Source organism: Corythoichthys intestinalis, chromosome 6, assembly GCF_030265065.1.
Source record: "Corythoichthys intestinalis isolate RoL2023-P3 chromosome 6, ASM3026506v1, whole genome shotgun sequence".
NCBI lineage: Eukaryota > Metazoa > Chordata > Actinopteri > Syngnathiformes > Syngnathidae > Corythoichthys > Corythoichthys intestinalis.
This window is the reverse complement of record NC_080400.1, coordinates 23,047,703-23,065,875: the sequence shown is the minus strand read 5'-3', so window position 1 is coordinate 23,065,875 and position 18,173 is coordinate 23,047,703. Positions and strand designations below refer to the sequence as shown.

General features: G+C 40.9%; 2 protein-coding genes across 3 annotated transcripts in view; both read left to right on the top strand.

Annotated features, from left to right (window-relative positions):
• strn4 (striatin, calmodulin binding protein 4) overlaps positions 1 to 5,899 on the top strand; it is a 58,373-nt gene extending 52,474 nt beyond the window's left edge. Inside the window, exon 18 of the mRNA XM_057838515.1 lies at positions 1,525 to 5,899. The gene's annotated coding sequence lies outside the window, so the exon portion shown is untranslated. The remainder of the gene's footprint in view (positions 1 to 1,524) is intronic.
• A 4,881-nt stretch (positions 5,900 to 10,780) lies between these two features.
• prkd2 (protein kinase D2) overlaps positions 10,781 to 18,173 on the top strand; it is a 65,743-nt gene continuing 58,350 nt past the window's right edge. For both annotated transcript variants that reach the window (XM_057838563.1, XM_057838562.1), the window contains exon 1: positions 10,781 to 11,844. In XM_057838563.1, coding sequence (XP_057694546.1) covers positions 11,527 to 11,844 — 318 coding nt within the window. In that variant the 5' untranslated portion in view covers positions 10,781 to 11,526. The remainder of the gene's footprint in view (positions 11,845 to 18,173) is intronic.

Sequence of the window (18,173 nt, the reverse complement as noted above, 5' to 3'; positions counted from 1 at the left end):
TGATGCATGAACTATGACATGCAAACCTGGCCGGTATGTTAACGTAACATAGCTAATTAGAGTTATTCAGATAACTAAAGCATAAAGAACATGCTAACAAGTTTACCGAACCATCAGTGTCACTCCAAAACACCAAAAATAACATGTGAAGTGGTACAACAATGTGTTAATAATTTCACACATAAGTCGCTCCAGAGTATAAGTCATACCCACAACTAAACTATGAAAAAAAACTGCGACTTATAGTCCGATAAATACGGTTCTCACACGAAATTAACTCAAACAAAATTCTCAGACTCAAGTATTTTACAGCATAAGAAAAATACAAATGTCAAGTTGAGCAAACGTCTTTTTTGACAGCAACGTTACTCAATAAACTTGGAGCTGTGTAGACAGCCACCATGCAGCACTCGTCTCAAATTTTTGCTTACAAGTCAAAGCATAAAATCAACCTGAAGACAGCTCCTATCTCAACCCAAAATAAAGGTTTTAACAATCCCAACAAGCACCTCGAGATTAAATGCAAATGACCTAAAAAAATATACTGTATTTTTATAATTACAGTGGTACCTCTACAAATGAAGTTGTCATTCCAGGATCTTGTAAGTCGAAATGGTCGTATGTCGAGCAGCATTTTTCCATAAGAATACATTTTAATTCCATTAATTCGTTCCACAGCCCAAAAACCTACACAAAATCTTTAAGAAATACTGCTGGTTCCACACATAGCAAAACAAATAAATTATGAATAAAAATCTGAATAATAAAATAATAAAAATAATTCCTGTAATAATGTAACAAATCGCGCTCTAATGTGGAGGACATGTTTTGAGTTCTTTACCTAAACGCACCACGTGGCTGACGTGACAGTGAGAAACGTGCGGTAGAGGTTTTACTTTCTCTTTTAACATTTTGCGTGCTGCACTGCACAAGTTCTGAAATAAATGATTAAAAATCTGATGAAGCTGGCGATTTCTTTGGCGATGTTACCACAAAAATAATTGTCACCTTAACTTATAAAGACCGGCGAACGGAGGTCGGAGGGAGAACAGTCGAGATCATAGACATTCTACAGCCGTTTTGTCAAGTCAGTTCACGGATACGCACCACGCTCATATTTTTCTATCATTTACGTCTTTATTTCAATGGCAAGCTTGACCTTTTTTCCTTTTTTCACCACCTGCACTTACCTTCTTGGAACCCGTGTTGATTTCCCTCAGAAAAAAAATCCACCGTGCGTCCGTCTTGCAGCAAAACAAACTGCATCACTGTCATAAATTGTCATATTTTCAGCATGTGATCGGATGTAGAAACAAACGGCGAGTCGAATTTTACTTCGGATGTCAAAAAGATCGTGTCATGAAGCGATCGTAGTCGAGGTGCCACTGTATAATTGAACCAGACTTAGGATGTGATTCTTTTCCATACCACTTGAAGGAGCCCAAGTAGCATACTTTAATAATTATTGCAAACGATTACGCAATATGACCTTATGTTTTTTTCTTTTTTGTTTTCTTTTCCCAGACACCCGCAACTGGGCTGAAAGAGACTACAGTGGACGCCAGTTCTCTACAGACATACAGTTACTCTCTTACGCATACACACACATACAGGCGTACACACACACACTGTTGTCCTGCACCCCACTGGCTGGGTTATTGTCACAGGACGTCACCTCCCCTCACTTCCTCACTGTTTTATGCCTCAGTGACTTCTTGTTATATGAACCACACTGCTTTGTTTTTTAACTCAAGAAGCTCTTAGCTGCAGCTTCAGATAAGATCTTTTTCTATACTACAATACGCTTTTCCTTTTTTGTCTGTTTTTTTTCTTGTAATTCTGAGTATCAATGGTTATATTAAGACGGCATGGGCACTCATGCTTTCTAACTAAATGATCATGTTTTAAGGAGTATCACCAAGTAGACTCGTGCATGGTGCACTAATGCAAAGCGTCAATCTCGTGTGGCTGACCAGGGGATTTAGTTGTGTTATCTAAAGGTGGAATCGGTGTGTGTGTGTGTGTGTGTGTGTGTGTGTGAGTTTGTCACATTCCAAAGACTCAATGAGCAGTGCGACTGCTTTATTTTTTCAATTCAAGGTCCGAGAATGTTCAACATGCCAGTGTTTAAACTTTATAGCTTTAATTTTATCTTGGCCAAGAGCCCACGACCCAGTATCACTGTATAAGTGTCGTACAGAATGTTCATCCCCGTGACTTTCTCCTCATTTGAAGCCGATGTTGCACTTGTAAATCAGTAGTGTGAGAGCACAGTTCAAAGTTGGGGGGAGGGGATGCAGTATAAGGCCAGTTTGCGCATTCCCAGCAAATTGTGGTATTTGCTGATTTTTACTATACAGGGGTGTGTGTGTGTGCATGTGAGTGTATGCGCTCTAGTCAAATCATGGTGCTACGAAAGCCTGAGTTAGTTCAGGGACATTTTTTTTGCGCTTGAGAGATTTGCAGTGTTGACGTCACTGTTGAATCATTTCAATGACTTGTCATTCATTTCACAATGTTGACTTTTCTAAATTCCTCATCAGTGGGATTTGAGTGTGAGCTAGATTCCTTGCTTGCTTCCTCACATCGCGTTGTCATTTCATTAGTAGTCGTTGTTCTGCTTTTAGACTTAAAAAAAAAAAAAAGAGAGAGAGAGAGAGAGAAGCCCAATGTCAGCGTAGTGAAATTCCCACTTGTATGGCGTGTCTAAGTTGAACAAAAGACAAAACGGTTCCCAGGGGTAATAAAACGGTTATGTTGTAATGCATTATGACATTGATCATAGGAAGCAATCTAATGAGGAGTAATGGAAGAACTTCAGTTTGACTTTGTAATCCTCGTAAAAAATGTTCTGCTTTTATAGGGACATGATTACAAAAAATGGACAGAATTTCTAGGCGCAACCACAGCGTTGAGGATGTTCGGGTCGGTGGCCTCAGCTTTGCATCTCTGCTTTTTGCAGATGATGTGCTGCTGTTGGCTTTATCCAGCCGTGACCTCCAACTTTCACTGGAGTGGTTTGCAGCCGAGGGTGAAGCGGTTGGGATGAAGATCAGCACCTCCAAATCAGAGACCATGGTCCTCAGCCGGAAAAGGGTGGCGTGCCCTCCGGGTCGGGGATGAGATCCTGCCCCAAGTGGAGGAGTTAGTATCTTGGTCTTGTTCACGAGTGACGGTAGGAGGGAGCGGGAGATCGACAAGCGGATTGTGGCAGCATCTGCAGCGATGCGGACTCTGCACCGGTCCGTAGTGGTGAAGAAGGAGCTGAGCCGAACGGCGAAGTTCTCGATTTACCAGTCAATCTACTGTACGTTCCTACCCTCACCTATTGTAACGAGGTGTAGGTTGTGACCAAAAGGACAAGATCCCAGATACAAGCGGCCGAAATAAGTTTCCTCCGCAGGGTGTCCGGGTTCTGCCTTAGAGATAGGGTGAGAAGCTCGGTCATCCGGGAGAGACTCTGTGTCGAGCCGCTACTCCTCCACGAGCTTATTTGAGGTGGCTCGGGCATCTGGTTCGGATGCCTCCTGGACGCCTCCCTGGAGAGGTGTTCCTGGCATGACCCACCGGCGGGAGGCCCCAGGCACGGCACAGGACACGCTGGAGAGACAGTGTCTCTTGGCCGGCCTGGGAATGCCTTGGAATCCCGTCAGAGGACCTGGTTGAAGTAGCTGGGGAGAGGAAAGTCTGGGCTTCCCTGCTAAAGCTGCTACCCCTGCGACCCGACCCCGGAGTAAGCGGCAGATGATGGATGGATGGATTACAAAAATGGGATGGTTGCCTGTCTGTATTCTTTAGCAGTTTCAATATGTAAGTCAACTTTGTGTTCTGTAGAAATCAGATTTAAACAATCACTTTATTGATTATGCCCATCTGAGAAGTGACTGAAAATTTTGTGATAAAGGTCCGTTTTGCAACTCTTAAGATAACAGGGTACCTTAGAGAATAGTGTTAAACGTTCCTAATCAGCAGGGGAGTCCAGCATTGAGAGTTTACCGCAAAAAGGGATGCCATTTGTCCCTCTCTGTTTATTCTTGTAAAACTTTAACAATGAGATTTTTCTGGCAAAACAAAAATGCAACTGAATTAGCAGATGCTCCATGCATAACTGGCTCTTGTTTGTTTCATTGTTGTTTTCTGATAAAAAGTGTTTTGGCTATTGATTTTTACAATTTTCCAGCCTTTTTCTGTTAGATAAACAGTTACAGTGACGGAAATAAGTATTTGAACACCCTGCAATTTTTGCAAGTTCTCTAACTTGAAATTTTCATGGTAGGTGCTTGTCCACTGTGAGAGACGTTTAAAAAAAATAAATAAAATAAAATAAATCTAGAAATCATTTTTTAAACAATTTATTTTTTACTATACTGCTGCAAATAAGGGCAACTAACAGGTCTTTGAGGTTCATGATTCTAGCTAATAGACAAGTGTTCAATTACTTATTTGAAAAAGTCCACCTCCACTCCAATTATTATCCTAAACAAGTGGAGTGGAGGTGGACTTTTTGAGTCGGACTTGTTGTTACAGGAAACGTCTGACCTCTGTAATTGTAAACAAAGGCTACTCTACCAAATATTGACATTGATTTTCTCAGGTGTTCAAATACTTATTTGCAGCAGTAGCCTATATTACAAGTAAATTGTAAAAAAAACCATACACTGTGATTCCTGTTTTTTTTTTTTTTTTTGTAAATTGTTACTTACAGTGGCCAAGAAGCTACCATGAAAATTTTAAACCCATCCATCATTTCCAAGTGGGAGAGCTTGCAAAATCACAGGCTTTTCTAATACGTATCACCTTATGACTTGACCTTAAAAACAAACAAACAAACAAACAAAACGGCCATGTGTGGCTCTCTTGGTTCTGTTTTGATACAGAAAAAAAGACAACCCATCAGACAGGAGGCGTGACTTTTGTGGTGTCAATCATTTTTGCGCATTCACAGGCACACTCATTGCAGGAAACACCCCACTTGCTTTTGAATGCAATTTTTTTTTTTTTTAAGCTTGTGAAACAAACATGATAATAACCGCCCCTCAATTATGACACAAAACAAATGGTGGCCTGTTGATGTAGCAATTATGATGGTTAACATAATGACATTGAAAACACATTTAAAAAAAACACATGACAGAAGTGCAACATTGCAATTTACTGGTCTTTTTTGACAAGCCTGTTGTGTAAACACTTTACTGGACTAACAAATGTCTATTTTCCCGTTAGGCTTATTCACAACGATCAGTCGGAGGTTTATGCCGCTTGCCCATTATAAGGTTGTGTAGGCTCCATCTCACTCATGACTTAATGGTTTGCTGAAGGCCAAACTGAGCACTGCCTTTGAGTGCAAACAAATCAGTGAAACGCGTAACACAAAAGGAAAGTCTGCGGAAATATAGACAACGCCCTCCTGCGTGCTGAAAAAGTCCCATTTCTCTTTTGTTGGATCTCTTTTGATTCTGAATGCAACTCAAGATGTAAAATTTTGAATCATTTGTATTATAAATTAATCATTCTTCCTTACTAGGCATAGGACTCGCTTGTGATTGATAATGACAGTGTACAACTTGTTTAAAAAAATGCAAAAAAAAAAAAAAAAAATCAAGAAAATGGTGGAAAACATTATCAGTCAGAGGCCAAGATAAAAGACTCATTGTTTTTATTTTTTTATTAGCAATTTATCACTGTGTGATACTTTGTACATCATATTTAGCTGTATTCAAACTATTTCCTCTAACTACAATGGACAAGAGACCTGCTTTTTTATTATTATTAATTTGGTTTAGTTATATATTTTTGAACTGCATTCGAGCTTCTATCAAATGACTCCTGTTATGTTTTTGTTTTATGGGCTGCTTGTTGTATGTCAGATAAAAGGATAAAAAATGATTTTGTACAGGAACTGTGTGTGCGTCATTGCTTTAGTTTTTTTGTTGTTGTTGTAATGACCAAAGCAATGATTTACTATTGACAAAAATAGAAATGTCTAGCATCATCAATGACACTGAAAGATGAGCATTCACAGCAGATCCTAACAGTTTAAATGAACTGGAATTCTATTTTTATTGGCAGGCAAAGAGTTAAATGTTAGTTTTTTTGTTTTGTTTTTTGTTTTAAATTTCATAACTTTTGTGTGATGGATAATGAAAAGTAATTATGTACCGTGATTATAATTGAGAAATTTCATTAACACATGTGGGCATCATATTTACGGTCATGGATGCTACACTTGTAAACCAAATGTTAATGTGTGACCCACACGTCCCAAAAATTGATTTCCACGCATACGAATGTCAGGTCTTTATGGGTTTTTTAATTATTTGTATTATTTTTGTTTCAAATGACCAAAAACAGTCACTTGCCCTATAAGGCTTATGATGTACAATATAAATGTGTGTATATATATATATATATATATATATATATATATGATTATATATGATATATACAGCGGGGAGAACAAGTATTTGATACACTCACAATGGGAAAACCCATTGGCAGTGTATCAAATACTTGTTCTCCCCACTGTGTGTATATATATATATATATATATATATCTTACACTCACCGGCCACTTTATTAGGTACACCTGTCCAACTGCTCGTTAACACTTAATTTCTAATCAGCCAATCACACGGCGGCAACTCGGTGCATTTAGGCATGTAGACATGGTTTAAGACAATCTCCTGCAGTTCAAACCGAGCATCAGTATGGGAAAGAAAGGGGATTTGAGTGACTTTGAACGTGGCATGGTTGTTGGTGCCAGAAGGGCTGGTCTGAGTATTTCAGAAACTGCTGATCTACTGGGATTTTCACGCACAACCATCTCTAGGGTTTACAGAGAATGGTCCGAAAAAGAAAAAATATCCAGTGAGCGGCAGTTCTGTGGGCGGAAATGCCTTGTTGATGCCAGAGGGCAGAGGAGAATGGCCAGACTGGTTCGAGCTGATAGAAAGGCAACAGTGACTCAAATAACCACCCGTTACAACCACAGTAGCCAGAAGAGCATCTCTGAAGGCACAGTACGTTGAACTTTGAGGCAGATGGGCTACAGCAGCAGAAGACCACACCGGATGCCACTCCGTTCAGCTAAGAACAGGAAACCGAGGCTCCAATTTGCACAAGCTCATCGAAATTGGACAATAGAAGATTGGACAAACGTTGCCTGGTCTGATGAGTCTCAATTTCTGCTGCGACATTCGGATGGTAGGGTCAGAATTTGGCGTCAACAACATTAAAGCATAGATCCATCCTGCCTTGTATCAACGGTTCAGGCTGGTGGTGGTGGTGTAATGGTGTGGGGAATATTTTCTTGGCACTCTTTGGGCCCCTTGGTCCCAATTGAGCACCGTAGGAACGCCACAGCCTACCTGAGTATTGTTGCTGACCATGTCCATCCCTTTATGACCACAATGTACCCAACTTCTGATGGCTGCTTTCAGCAGGATAATGCGCCATGTCATAAAGCTGGAATCATCTCAGACTGGTTTCTTGAACATGACAATGAGTTCACTGTACTCAAATGGCCCCCACAGTCACCAGATCTCAATCCAATAGAGCAGGGGTGTTCAAACTTTTTGCAAAAGGGGCCAGATTTGGTGGGGTAAAAATGCAGTGGGCCGACCATGGCTGACGTCCTTTACGTAGAATAATATATTTAATTTAATATATTTATATTTAAATTTTAGCAACCCATTGTGTGTGTGTCACATTTGCTTTATCATTTTTTTAATTAATAATTTCAACAATCTCGCAACTAGCCTTTGTGGCGCTCTTTTGACTTTCGGGCTCTTGCAAAATACTGCTGCTGTGAAATTAAACTAACTTCAAGTTGCTTCAATTTCTCACTGCGCATCTTCCCTGTAATCTTGTCGTACATGTCAGCGTGTCTTGTTTGGTAATATCGCCTCACATTGAACTCTTTAAAAACAGCGACTGTCTCTTTGCAAATGAGGCAGACACAGTTGTTGCGTATTTTAGTGATGAACTAGTCCAATTTCCACCTATCCTTGAATTGTTGCCTTTTAGTGGGTAAATGAGGATCAGCATTTAGTGTGTAAGCTACTTCATATGCGGGTCGGAGTACTGCTGACCAATTTATTAAGTGTGTGCAGGCCAGACATTATTGATTTTATGACAGAGGCTAGGGGCCGGATGAAATTTGACCACGGGCCGCATTTGGCCCCTGGGCCTGACTTTGGACATGTCTGCAATAGAGCATCTTTGGGATGTGGTGGAACGGGAGATTCGCATCATGAATGTGCAGCCGACAAATGTGCACCAACTGTGTGATGCCATCATGTCAATATGGACCAAACTCTCTGAGGAATGCTTCCAGCACCTTGTTGAATCTATGCCACGAAGAATTGAGGCAGTTCTGAAGGCAAAAGGGGGTCCAACCCGTTACTAGCATGGTGTACCTAATAAAGTGGCCAGTGAGTGTTTGTGTCTGTGTGTGTATATACATATATATATGTATATATATATATATACACATACACAGTGATCCCTCTCTACTTCGCGCTTCAAACTTAGCGCCCTCAGTCCATTGCGGATTTTTTTTTTCTGTTTAAAATAAATAAATAAATACAGATGAGCTGTCTCGATCTGATCATGTAGTTTCACTCTCCCTCTTGCTGCTTTTCCTCGCCAGGCAGTGCACTGGAGTTGCTTGTCAAAGTTAACGATGATTGACAGACGCTAAGGTTTGATCTTGCCAGAGATGCTTGGAAGTCAAAACTTCAAAATGCCGCATGTGTCAATCATCGTTTAGATTGTTAAGCAGTTGTGTGGCAACCTATTGTAATTGAGCGGCTTGAGCTGATTTGAGTAGACTCACTCAATGAAGCATTTAATGAAGACAAGCATTTTTGTACTTTATTCTTGTTTAAAAATAATTCGGTGGGACAGTAACATGTTTAAAACTTATCATAATTACATTTGAAGTGCTTGATCACCATTTATTAAAATATATATACTTAAGTTTTTTTAATGTACTTTGGGAAAAACTGAAAAATCATGTCTTATATGTATCTCTTTCCAATGCTAAATCTGAATAAATACATTGAACACACTTGGGAGGGTTACTTCGCGGTTTTTCACTTATCGCGGCGGATTCTGGTCCCCATTAACTGTGGAAAAAAATGAGGGATCACTGTATATTTTTTGGTGTGTTCAATGTATTTATTTAGATCTAACAGCGGAAAGAGATCCTGTAAGAAAAAAACAAAAAACCTTTTATATATATGTGTATTTTAAGAAATGGATTTTAAGCACTGCCAATGTAATAATTATGAGATATATAACGATTTGTACATGTATACATGCATATATCTTAACATTTTTATAAAATACTGTATTTTATTTGAAAAAAAAAAAATCGCGATGGACTGAGGGTGCGAAGTAGCGAGGGATCACTGTATTTGGAATATTCCCTGGTCTTGCATGACATAAATCTCAGCCCTTGATGTGTTTTTTTCAAATGTTTAATGAGGAAAATAGTGTATTCCATTTGTTATTTTTTGCGTCTAGAGCAGTACTTCTCAAATGGTGGGGCGCGCCCCCCCAGGGGGGCGCAGAGCGATGCCAGGGGGGGCGCGAGTGACCTCGGGGAACATGCTTTTTTTTTTTTTTTTGGCGTACTAGAATAAAGTGTACTTGCACATCCACTCCGTGGGTGGCAGTGGCGCTCTCATTTTCAAAGTGCGTGCAGTATTTTTGAAGTAAGCAAGAGCACACGGAAGAGACTCATGCAGAGCTGGACTCACGCAGCGACCCAGTGTCTTTCTCACGTGTCCGGCCGAGAAGTGCCGTTTTCGGCTTGGGATCGTCACGACCACCGCCCTCACCTACGGTTCTCCCTCGGCCGCCGAGAATGCGCTTTTTTCGGGCCGTTTGCCTTTGCCTTTTAATATAGTGGGAAATGAGGAAAGACCACTGTTTACTGAGTCTAAAAATGATTATAGCGGAGAAGCCAAATCAGTTAAGACGCCACTTAAAGACATTAGACCTCAATCTCATTGATAAGTCGCTTGATTGTTTTTCAGCGAAAATGTGCCGAATATTGCCAATTGTCACAATCGTCCCGCTTTGTCAGTGTTATATCAGTAAACCAGTGAGCACTGTGGTGAATCAGCGAAAATAAAAACTTTCCTTCTGTCCAGAGACCTTTTCCCCCCCTTCTATTCAGTTTTGTTGTTTTTTCGGTCAAATTTTTTGGCATGTTGTCCTGAAGAGTAAATGTTTCTAATCAATTTGAATTTGTTATTATTTACTGATTTTATTACATTTTATTTTTCAGTATCAAATGGTCAAAAATGTACCTTGAGTGTATTTTTACAGTTTGGATGTGACTTTTTTTTTTTTTTTTTTTTTTTAACTTCAGGCAAATTGATGCGCATTAAGTCTTTTCTGTTACAAGCAACACAATGTTAAAAAAGTTATTCTTTATTATAAGTTGATCTATGTTACTTTTTTTCTTTAATAGAAAAAAAGGACACAATGTTAGGCTGAGGCGTACTTATAATAGTAATATAGACGAATGATACTATTTACAGTGGCGGCAGAGAGTTGGGGGGGGCGCGAAACATTTACGTCTTCCTTGGGGGGGCGTAACAGAAAATAATTGAGAAGCACTGGTCTAGAGCTAGTCTACTTAATGATTTAACCCCTCCTTAAAGCACTGGCACTGGAATTCACAACAGAATCACGTGTCTACTAGGTGTGGTTGCTGTTTTTCAGTTTGGGCATAGTAATAGGTGTGCCATGACAAAGTGCTGTCCCCCCCCCCCCAAAAAAGGGAGGGAGTTTGACAAGACAGGAAATTAATTTCCACGGAGGGACATAAAGGGAGCAAGCAGGGTGGATTTGTTTTTTTCGGCGTGGAGTTTCCCCTGCGAGACTATGAAAGAAGACTTGTGCAGGAAGGCCAAATTAACCAGGAAGGAAAGGGAAGAGGAGGGCGGAGCAAGTAGTCAACGTTGACCCACCTTCAAAAAGATCCTATTGGTTGGCCAACATGTCAATCATCTCACTTCCTGTTTGGAGGCGAGGGAGGAGCCGTCTTTCAACTCTTTTCCTTTTCCTCTTAAAAAAAAAGTGAGGCTGAAACAGACTCGTAAAATGAGCACTCTGTGTCGCTCGCCTTTATTCTTGCCGTTTCCTGTACGAGGGAAGGCCATTTTGTAACTCCAGCGAGACTTTTTCACCTCTTTGTTCTACCCCTGCCACTTTTGTTGTTTGTTTGTTGTCACATTCAAGAGTGTGGACTTTCTCTTCAGCATAGCACAAGAAGGAAAAAGTGCCAGCAGAAGAAGAAAAAGTTGGAGGAAGAGAAGGCTAATTTCCATCCCAGCGTGAGGGTGTTTTGTTTCTCATGTAAGAGAGAGGGAAGACACAGAGAAAGGCAGAAAATAGTTCCTGGAGCGAAGGATCGCTTCCTTTATTCCACGGGGAAGCTGTGCTCCACGTTCCTGCGTGGATGAGCCAGTGAATACTGTGTCGAGCGCTTCATAGCAGAGCTTCTCGAGGATGGCCAGCCCCTGCATGCCCTCGGGACCCCCAGGCCATGTCTTCTTTCCTCCAGGAGCTTCCGCTCTGCACGGTTCGGCCGCTGTGAGCCCAGTTCCAGTGGCCTCCGTGTCCTCCCAGGGTGGCTTCAACGTCATGGACATGAACCACGGACAGGGTTCTTCAGGGGGTTCCAGTGTTCCTGCCCAGGTGCCTCCAACTCCTGCAGGGGTCTCCTTCAGCATCCAGATCGGTCTGACGAGAGAGTCGGTGCTGATGTTACAGAGTGCAGACTTGGCCTATGTTAAACAAATTGCCTGCTCAATTGTTGACACCAAGGTAGGCACACACACCCACACACATACAATTAAGTTTTTGTTCCTGTATGCTGTTGCAAGAGGGAGTTGTCGCATCATTTTGGAGGATGAGACAATTTTGCAGTCAATTAAGTTGCTTTTAATGGTAAGCACTTGATAACTTTTGTTCTGCCACTTTCTGCCGTACAAGGATGTCAATGTTTTTATGTATGCCAAAACTAATTTTGATGTTTGAGAATCACAACATATTGATGTTGGAAGTGGGTCATATAAGCCACAATATTAACTTTTAGTAAGTGTGCCACACCCACATGACCCAAAATGTGGTGGCCACACTAGGTCTCAATTATATTATTATTATCAATTAGAGTTCTCACGATCACATATTTTTGCACTCGTGTTCGATTCCTGAGTCACCTGATTTTGAGGATCTGCAGATACAGAGTACTGATTCGATACCTATGCAATTAATTTCTTTATCAATTATTACAAAACATACATTTTTGGGCTTTCTTTTGAGAATGTCCTTGTCCATCTTTATTATTATTATTATTATTACTTTTTTGCTGTGTAGTAGAGGTTGACGGATTATCGGCCGGGCGGATTAACGACGCCGATATTTGGAAATTTAACGTATATCAGTACAGTGGTACCTCGACATACGATCGCCTCGACACACGATCTTTTCGACATCCGATGTAAAATTTGACTCGCCATTTGTTTCTACATCCGACGACATGCTCGGAATACGACGATTTATGTCGGCGCCGCAGTTTCTTTGTTTTGCCAGAAGACGGAGGCACGGCTGATTTTCTTGTGAGAGAAATCAACACTGCTTCTAAGAAAGTTGGTGCAGGTCAGGGTAGGGGTGGGCGATATGGCCTTAAACATGTATCACGATAAATGGAGCAGATTTATCTCGATAACGATAAATGACGATAAAGTCGTCCAAGCGGACTGTTATATACTGTAATTTGAAAATCTGAATCAATGCATGAAATACAGATTAACAGTTTCTTGTTGATTTAGTTATCAGCATTCAATTTGATATATTTAACAAATGTACATGCATTCTAGACATTAGGTTTATACAAATGAATTGTAAACAATAAGAATTCAAGTATGAGCATTTATAACAGAGTGTATGGCTTGAACAATGTACATTGTAGAAATCGATATGCCTGTGCAAACATGTCATTGTAACACAAATGACTTGCAGCTCGAACAGTACACTTCAAAAAGACAATTTATTGTTAATGGCTGCTGTGACATATTTATTCAATACAAGTGTTTACTTTATGGTTTCAGGGTCCCCCCCCCCCCCCCCACAGTGCATTTTTTAATAAATGCACACATACATGAACCCCCAAACAGACAGACAGACAGACAGACAGACACACACACATTAAAGCTATATTGATCTTCTGCAAATGAAACACTTAAGATTTTATGATAGCAATAATGACACAGAATTAAACACATACAGAAAAATAGCTGGGGCCATTTGTGCTTTATGCTGAATGCTTTACCATCACAAAAGCTATCAGAGAAATCACACACAGTCAGATACAAAATAACGCGACATAGTAATTGCTAGATGCAGTCCATGCCCAATCCACTCATTAAATTCAGCCGTTTCGACAAGGTTAGAGCCGCTATCCGACTCCATCACGTTCATTTGTAGCGTTAGCCGCTGGCGGCCGCTAGCGTTAGCAGCTAGCGTTAGCCTGTGGCCTGGCTACCGGTAGAAAGCACTGAAAGCACCATCTCCGGAAATTGTGAGAACAAGGGAGGACAGCTGGTGAAAGCCCGTCTGGATGCCACCAAGAGTCTATTAAATGTCGGGTGAAAGTTTGGCGAACCTCCCTTAAGCCACACTCCATCACGTTTTGCTTGTAGCATTAGCTGCTAGCGTTAGCTTACCGGGCTTCTGTTTGATTGGCTTCCTGATGATCACGTGACTCCCTACGTAAGTACATTCACTGCTTTCTTAAAGGGGAATGAGCATAGACGAACAACACAGAGTCAAAGCGGGATGAAAAGACTATTTTCTTGTTTTATTAATTTACCGAATTTACCGACATGGTCAAAATTACGTCGGTCATCGTGAAGAATTTCGGTGACGGTAAATTTTCGGTTTACCGCCCAGCTCTAGGTCATGGGTCACGTTAACCGAATATTTTCCGTCGTTGACCGGTTTTTTAAAACGGTGACGGAAAAAACTGAAGTCCATCCGTCATTTTGACAGGTTGCAATTCACACCCCAGACCACATGGTGGCGAGTGAGCATATTAATTAGCTATTGTCTCTCTTGATGCATGACGTCGTTGGCCTTACTCGGAAAAATGTCAAGGCAACTGAGTGTTTGCCTGGCACGGCCAGACTGTTCTCCCTGTATTTTTCAAACACTGAGAGAAAAGTCTGGGACATAGCCTCTCGAGTAGGTACAAAATCAATTGACAAATCAGATTTGTTTATTTGCATGACGTGTTCTTCACGAGCAACATCACTCTTGCGCGCCGAAAGTCGTCTCTACAACAATACGGATGGCGAATGGGAGAGCAGAGAATATGTTCCAATCCGCGGTAAATTCAGTTTTAAATGAGCTAAAACACATCGACACGAGACATTGACAACAGTCTGTCTCGCGCTAGCCATGTTGAATAAACTCCATTCTCCTCGTATGTTTACTTCCGCGCGCAAGTCCCTCATCCTGCCCTCGTCGCTTTGCTAACGGCACGTCTGCCCGTCACTGATTGGTGCACTCCGCTGTCTGTTCACCTCTTGTTAAGCTTGTTCGGACAGAATATTAATTAAAAATGAATGAAAACTAAATACTATTGAATATGTCATTATTATCATTTTAAAAATGTAAGTGACGGGTAAAAATAGATTATGACCGGATTTTTATGACACTGTCAGTCAAAATGACAGACAACGAAAAAGTCTAGCGCAACCTCTGGTGCAGGTGGAGAAAAAAAGAAAACGTGACGCTTACTAGGGATGCAACAATGCAGTTAAGTCACGGTTCGATATATTTTCGATACGAGAAGCGACACGATTTTCGATTCAATAAATTTAATTCTCTGGAACAAAAAATACACTCGTGAAAGTTGTCAGTATTAACATACAACCTGTCAACTGTCAATATTTTATGTGGCCACCACTATTATCCAGAACTGCCTTTACTTTCCTGGGCATGGAGTTGACTAGCCTGGTACTCCAGACTCACCGCTGGTCCAGCTATTGAGTCTGGTCACCATTACGCGGATACAATTTCCAAGGCGGAGCAAGCCACAGCAAAAAGACAGCGGAGTGGACCAATCAGCGACGGGCGGGACGAGGGACTTGCACGCGGAAGTAATCATACGAGGATAGCGAAGTTTATTCAACATGGCTAGTGTGAGACAGACTGTTGTAAGTGACTTGTGTCGATGTGTTTTTGGTCATTTAAAACTGATTTTACCGTGGATTGGAACATATTCTCGGCTCTCCTGTTTGCAATCTGTGTTGTTGTGGAGACTACTTCCGACGCCGAAGAGTGACGTTGCTCGTTAAGAACACATGACGCAAATAAACGAAATCTGATTTGTCGATTGATTTTGTACTTGCTCGAGAGGCCGTTAATGGGCTGGGTCCCAGACTATTCTCTGTGTTTGAAAAACACAGGGAGAACAGTCTGGCCGTGCCAGGCAAGGAGTTGACCAAAGCTTTACAGGTTGCCACTGGAATGCTCTTCCACTCCTCCATGACAACGTTGTGGAACTGCCGATTATTTGACTTTGCGCACCTCCACCTTCCGCTTGAGGATACCCCCAAAGATGTTCTATTGGGTTCAAGTCTGGAGACATGCTTGGCCAGTCCATCACCTTTACCCTCAGCCTTTTCAGTAAAGCAGTGGTCATCTTGGAGGTGTGTTTGGGGTCATTGTCATGCTGGAACACTGCCCTGCGACCCAGTTTCTGGAGGGAGGGGATCATGCTCTGCTGCAGTATTTCACAGTACATGTTGACGTTCATGTTTCCCTGCAGCACTCATGCAGCCCCAAACCATGACATTCCCACCACCATGCTTGACTGTAGGCATGACACACTTATCATTGTACTCCTCACCTGGTCGCTGCCACACATGCTTGAGACCATCGGAACCAAACAAATTAATCTTCGTCTCATCAGACCATAGGACATGGTTCCAATAATCCATGTGCTTTGTTGACATGTCTTCAGCAAACTGTTTGCGGGCTTTCTTGTGTACCGTCTTCAGAAGAGCCTTCCTCCTCGGGTGACAGCCATGCACACCAATTTGATGTAGAGTGCAGCGTATGGTCTGAGCACTAACAGGCTGACCCCCCACTTCTTCAATCTCTGCAGCAATGCTGACAGCACTCCTGCGACGATCTTTCAAAGAAAGCATTTGGATGTGACGCTCAGCACGTGTGCTCAGCTTCTTTGGACGACCAACCCGTGGCCTGTTCTGAGTGGACGCTGCTCTTTTAAAACACTGGATGATCTTAGCCACTGTGCTGCAGCTCAGTTTCAGGGTGTTGGCAATCTTCTTGTAGTCTTGGCCATCTTCATGTATCGCAACAATACGTCTTTTGAGATCCTCAGAGAGTTCTTTGCCATGTGGTGCCATGTTGGAACTTTCAGTGACCAGTATGAGAGAGTGTGAGAGCTGCACTACAAATTTGAACACACCTGCTTCCTATGCACATCGGGACCTAGTAACACTAATGAGTCACATGACATTTTGGAGGGAAAATGACAAACAGTACTCAATTTGGACATTTAGGGATGTAGTTTCTAAGGGGTGTACTCACTTTTGTTGCCGGGGTTTAGATATTAATGGCTATAGTTTGAGTTATTTTGAGGGCAAAATAAATTAACTATATTATATAAGCTGCACACAGACTGCTTTTCATTGTGTCAAAGTGTCATTTTGTCAGTGTTGTCCTATGAAAAGATGTACTTAATTATCTGCAGAAATGCGAGGGGTGTACTCACTTTTGTGATACACTGTATTTATGGTCAGAGTCCATCTGTGTTATGTACTGAATTAACAATATTTGCAGCATTATCTATAGTCACTGGTATGGATTGATTTGGCCTGCTTAACTTCCATTCAGTCATGGCGGTTTTCATTCATCGATGTAGTATATGGACTACGCGTCCCATGATCACTCTGGGCTCACGCAGCGAATGGCATGGGAGTTGGGGGGAGCTAACGTAGCACATCTAGGTTGCTATTTGATGAAATCTAGTAGGTGTGCGCGAGTGTTGTCGGGCATTCAAAAAAATTTAACAAACGCCACAGAAGTCACGTCTGCTCATTAGTGCAGAACACCAACATTTGACGATCGACTTTCATAAACAGAACGAGTTTAAAGTACAGTGCTCTTAATTTGCCAATCATTGTTCATCATGTAACCGTGAGTTAGGTCTCTGTGACCCATGGGCGGTCTTAACCTGTTTGTTGTCAAAGCGAGGTTATACTGTACGTAGTAGCCATTTCGGCAACAATATATTGGCAAACTTTGTTGTCTGTAATTATATAATTGTAATGTAATTATATTTTCAAGGTCTTAAGTACGGCTGTCCCAAACGACTTATTTTCTCTCAATTAGTCAGCCGACTATTTTTACGATTTTTACTAATTTAGTAATGAAATTTTTTTGATGCTTATTAATTCACAAAAACATTTTGGAACACTTAAATTCTTTATTAAAGTACAAATAAACACATAAATAACAATAATAAATCACTAACAATGAGGTCAAATGCTGATATCATTAACTAGTCCAAAAGAATGGAATATAAACAGATTCAGAACACTGACTTCGCCTTTCCAACATAATTCAAAACAATTCTTAAAAAAAATATCTAACATTAATATTATAGTATATAACAATACATAATACTATTCTTAAAATTATAATAATTATTCACTGCAATCAGATTTTTCACAAAGGGTGTCATTTCAAAGGTATTCTTAGGGTAGAATCTGAATTCTGAAGTATGTGGGATTAACTCCAAAAATCGTTATTTGTATGACAAACAATATTTGCTTTTATTTTAAAATGTTCACCGGAATTACGATCCCTGAACCGCTAACTATAAGCTTTATAATCCGCCAAAAACATTTTTCGTCATTGCACATGGTGCCAGTAAAAGATTTTTTTATCTTTTTATTCATTTGCAAATGCTGTTAACCAGCGATTTTTCATGTTTGAAGTGTCACCTTTTAACCGCAAGTTTGCGTTTTGGAGAAGACTGCCAATGTTTTATAGTAGGCTAAAGTAGGTTGTCTTTTTTTCCCCATTAGCCTTAATGTGACAATGCTAACGTTTACAGT